Source organism: Rhea americana, unplaced genomic scaffold, assembly GCF_003343005.1.
Source record: "Rhea americana isolate MKP2758 unplaced genomic scaffold, rheAme1 scaffold_609, whole genome shotgun sequence".
Lineage (NCBI taxonomy): Eukaryota > Metazoa > Chordata > Aves > Rheiformes > Rheidae > Rhea > Rhea americana.
In genome coordinates, this window is record NW_028186767.1 from 9,563 (window position 1) to 12,901 (window position 3,339).

General features: G+C 60.8%; 1 protein-coding gene across 1 annotated transcript; it reads right to left on the minus strand.

Moving 5' to 3' along the window:
- Positions 1 to 575: 575 nt before the first annotated feature.
- KXD1 (KxDL motif containing 1) lies at positions 576 to 3,247 on the minus strand. Its single transcript, XM_085319998.1, has 5 exons — positions 3,035 to 3,247; positions 2,575 to 2,681; positions 2,197 to 2,349; positions 1,456 to 1,502; positions 576 to 1,043 (listed from the first exon to the last, which is right to left on the minus strand). Exons 2-5 carry the CDS (start codon positions 2,667 to 2,669, stop codon positions 808 to 810), a joined length of 531 nt encoding a protein of 176 aa, XP_085176124.1. The 5' UTR covers positions 2,670 to 2,681; positions 3,035 to 3,247; the 3' UTR covers positions 576 to 807.
- Between the last annotated feature and the right edge of the window lie 92 nt (positions 3,248 to 3,339).

The following is a 3,339-nucleotide window of genomic DNA, read 5'->3' on the forward strand; positions in this document are numbered from 1 at the left end:
GCCCCATAGCCCTGGCCCCATCCCCTGGCACCAGACCCCACAGTCATCCCACAGTCCCGGCTCCGAGCTTTTCACTCCCCCTGCACTCGCCCCTCAGCCCTGGCACCAAACCCCACACTCACCCCACAGGCCTGGCCCCCGGCCCAGCACTTGGTGCAGACCCCTGGCCCCCAGCCCCATCTTCCTACCCCCCTGCAGCCATTTCAGCCCCCCGCAAATAGCAGCGGACAGTAACAGCAGGGGCCATTCCCACCCAGACACCATAAGGGCTCGACAAGGGAAACAGCCTGGTGGCGAAGGCACCAGGAAAAGCCACCGCGGCTGGCGGGCTCCCTGCACACAGCGAGCGTGGCTACGACCCTTCCCGCAGGAAGGTCTACGGTGCAGCATGAGACAGGTGAGTACGTAAGAGGAAACGGGCTCAGAGCTCTTGCCAGTTGGTGGGAAACCTGCTGCGGTTGCTGGTGCGTGTTTGTTGTTCCCGCTTAGCTGTGGCACTAGCGGAGAGCAAGGTGGCACGCGCGTGGCTGCGGGAGATCCAGGCTGAACACACAAATGAGAATGGACAAGAGGCGTTTCAAATCCATGTTTTACTTATTTGCCCGTATCAGGCTGCAGGGTATGCACTATGGTGGCAGTTTAGAGGCAGAAGGGGTCTCTTCTTCGCTCAGCTGTCACCTCTCAGCTTTCACTTCCCTCTTCCAAAAAACGTAATGGCCAAGGAAACACACAAATATAAATACAGGACAGGAAGTTCTCTGCAGTCCAAGCAGCTGAGCTGGCTGTGGCCATACAGTAGCAATACACCTAGTCCAGGTCATTGACAGCTTCTTCATCTGTTAGACTCTGTCCGTTCACAGCCGGTGAATCGTACTGGCCTTGTGATAAATCCTCAAAATCCTGACTCATGGTTGGAGAGATAATGTCAGGGCTCGTGTCACAAGACTCCGTGCTCTGCTCAGAGGTAGCAATGGTAGTTGTCGTGCTTTTTGGAACAGGGTCAAAATCATCATCATCATCTAGAATCGGAGATTCGTGGATGTCTGAAAGAAAGATGCAGCTGTTAGTTCTGCTGCTTTGGCCATCCGTGACAGAGAAACATATGGCTCATGTAACACCAGGTATGCAAGAAGCTTCATATAAGCACAGCAGAGAGTCTGCTCCCTTCCAAATTGAATTTTGACTGCACGTAACAGTAATCAATAAATGACTGATGTCACCTAAATTAGCAGCCATTTCTGGCTTTGTAACCTCTTAGAAGCAGATTTAAGAGAATAAAAAAGCTCTGCAGATTTTCACTGCCGCAGCCATGTGCTGGCACATGCCTGGGTGTCTCAGTTCTTTAGAGGGGCCACAACTCCAGAAAGTTGAGTCGTGTGTTCTTAGAAAAGGCTTCCTAGAAAGCAAGCTGAGATAAAAGATGTAAATCGGATCTAATAACAAGGAATCACTCACTGCTGAAGGCCTCCGGGTACTGTTTAGCTAGCTTCCCTTTCAGCGTCCTGCAAGAGCAGAGGAGAAARAGAGAGCTACGTTTACACACGAGCTGACAAACCCCCCCAAGAGCGGCCTGGCACAGCCGGCCTCGGGGGCCGCTCAGGAGCTGAACCRCATCCCTCGTCCTCTGACGCCTGGCTCGCGCCTCCCGCTGTAGTTGGCTCTGCTGCGCTGTTGGGGAACGTTGCATCTTTCCAATCTGTTCCTCAGAAAGCCAAGCACTGTGCCAAGGGGCTCCCTGCGCTCAGAGTCAAAAGTTCCAGCAYTACCCAACTCCCAGAGCTTTCCTGTCGCTCCCCGTCAGGGAATCAGGTACTTCTGCAAATCCCRAGTTTCGTAACCCTCCCGAGCAGTGCCAGCACTGCGTCCCTCCCTGCTGACAGAGGGAGCGCAGAGAGTCACCAGCCAGGCTGGAAAGCAGGAATTGGGAATCCTGAAACTCCAACCTCAGCAACCAGTGCCCTCCCCACACCCACTCCCCTTCCTCTGCACATTTGCTCTGCTACGTGCTTCTCTCTCTCCACCCTTTTTTTGGTTTCCGTGACCATCCAGAGACCTGCATACAGGGGTGTCGCATTTCAACTCCTCTCTCTGCAGACACCTGTGATCTGTCTAGGTGAAGGCAGACCTTTAGTTTAGGCATCTTTTCTCCCTTCCCCTCGCCGCCTGGGGGGACATTCCCAGCYCCCCCAGCCCCACCTGATTCTTCGGAAGATGCTGTCCAGGTCCTTTTTCATTTCAACCAGTGTCTTGGTGTGGTGCAGAAACCGCTCGTTCATCTGCTGCATGCGGACACTCGACAGGTTATTGAAGTTGAGCAGCATCTCGTTGGTCTTCTCAAATCGATCCAACCTGTCCAGAGCGGAAAGGGGGCTCTGAAGACGCCCTGTGACAGCCCCCCCCCCGGCACAGCTCGCTCCCAGGGCCACGCCCAGGGCCCGGGCACTCGCACCCTCGGCCCCGTGAGCAGCCGGTTCCTTCCCGGRTGGCTGCCGTTAGCGCGGGGCCAAGTTCCGGAGGGAGGCCGGTCCCGCATCGTGTCCCATCCCGTCTCCCCCCCGCCCCAGGGGGACTCACATGTTCTTCTGGGCCTGGATGATGGCGTTGACGTCCTCGGCGTTGACCATGCCCAGCACCCGGCCACAGAACACGCGCGAGGCCGTGGGCTCCATCGCGCCCGCCGCCTGCGGGACCAGCACAGCGTTGGCTCGCACGGGGGTTTAGGGCCCTCCCTGCCCCCCCCAGTAACGGAGCTCCCCTGCCACCACCACGTCCCGGCCGCGGTAACGGAGCCCCCCCCCGCCGGCCCTGCACCGGCCCCCGTTAGGGACCCCCCCTTCCTCGCTCTGCCTTTTCCCGGCCGCGGTAACGGAGCCTCCCGAGGCCGCACCGAGGCCCTCCGCGAGCGGAGCCCCCCGTCCCCGCCGGGCCTCGGCTCCCCCGCCCGGTAACAGGGCCCCCGCCCCGCCGCGGCCCGGGCCCGGCGAACCCCGTCCCCCTCCCCGGTTAAAGGTGCTGCTCGGGCCCGGTAACGCACCCGGGGGAGCCGGTCCCGGCGGCTTCACATGGCGGAGCGGCGCCGGCGCCCGCAGCGGCGCGGGGGTCTCGCCGCGCTTCCGGGGTGCGGGTCACGCAGCGCGCGACACCTGACGTCAGCACGCCCTTGCGTCACGGCGCCCTGCCGGAAGTGGCGGCCGCCGGCCCGCGGGAGGGGGGGGAGGCGCCGTGTCCCCCCCTCCACAGACCCTCCCCGCGGCGCGGCGCCCGCTGCCTCGCTACAAACACCCCGCCGCGCCGCGCCGGGCGGGGACCCCCGGGACCCGCTCGGGGCGCCGGGAGCTG

What these genes read in the sequence shown, in the direction of transcription:
- KXD1 (XM_085319998.1), bottom strand. Translation starts at nt 2,669, where the DNA reads ATGGAGCCCACGGCCTCGCGCGTGTTCTGTGGCCGGGTGCTGGGCATG. An exon ending in AGCATCTTCCGAAGAATCAG is followed by an intron (nt 1,503 to 2,196) that starts GTGGGGCTGGGG and finishes CTGCTCTTGCAG; the next exon opens with GACGCTGAAAGGGAAGCTAG. An exon ending in GTACCCGGAGGCCTTCAGCA is followed by an intron (nt 1,044 to 1,455) that starts GTGAGTGATTCC and finishes TCTTTCTTTCAG; the next exon opens with ACATCCACGAATCTCCGATT.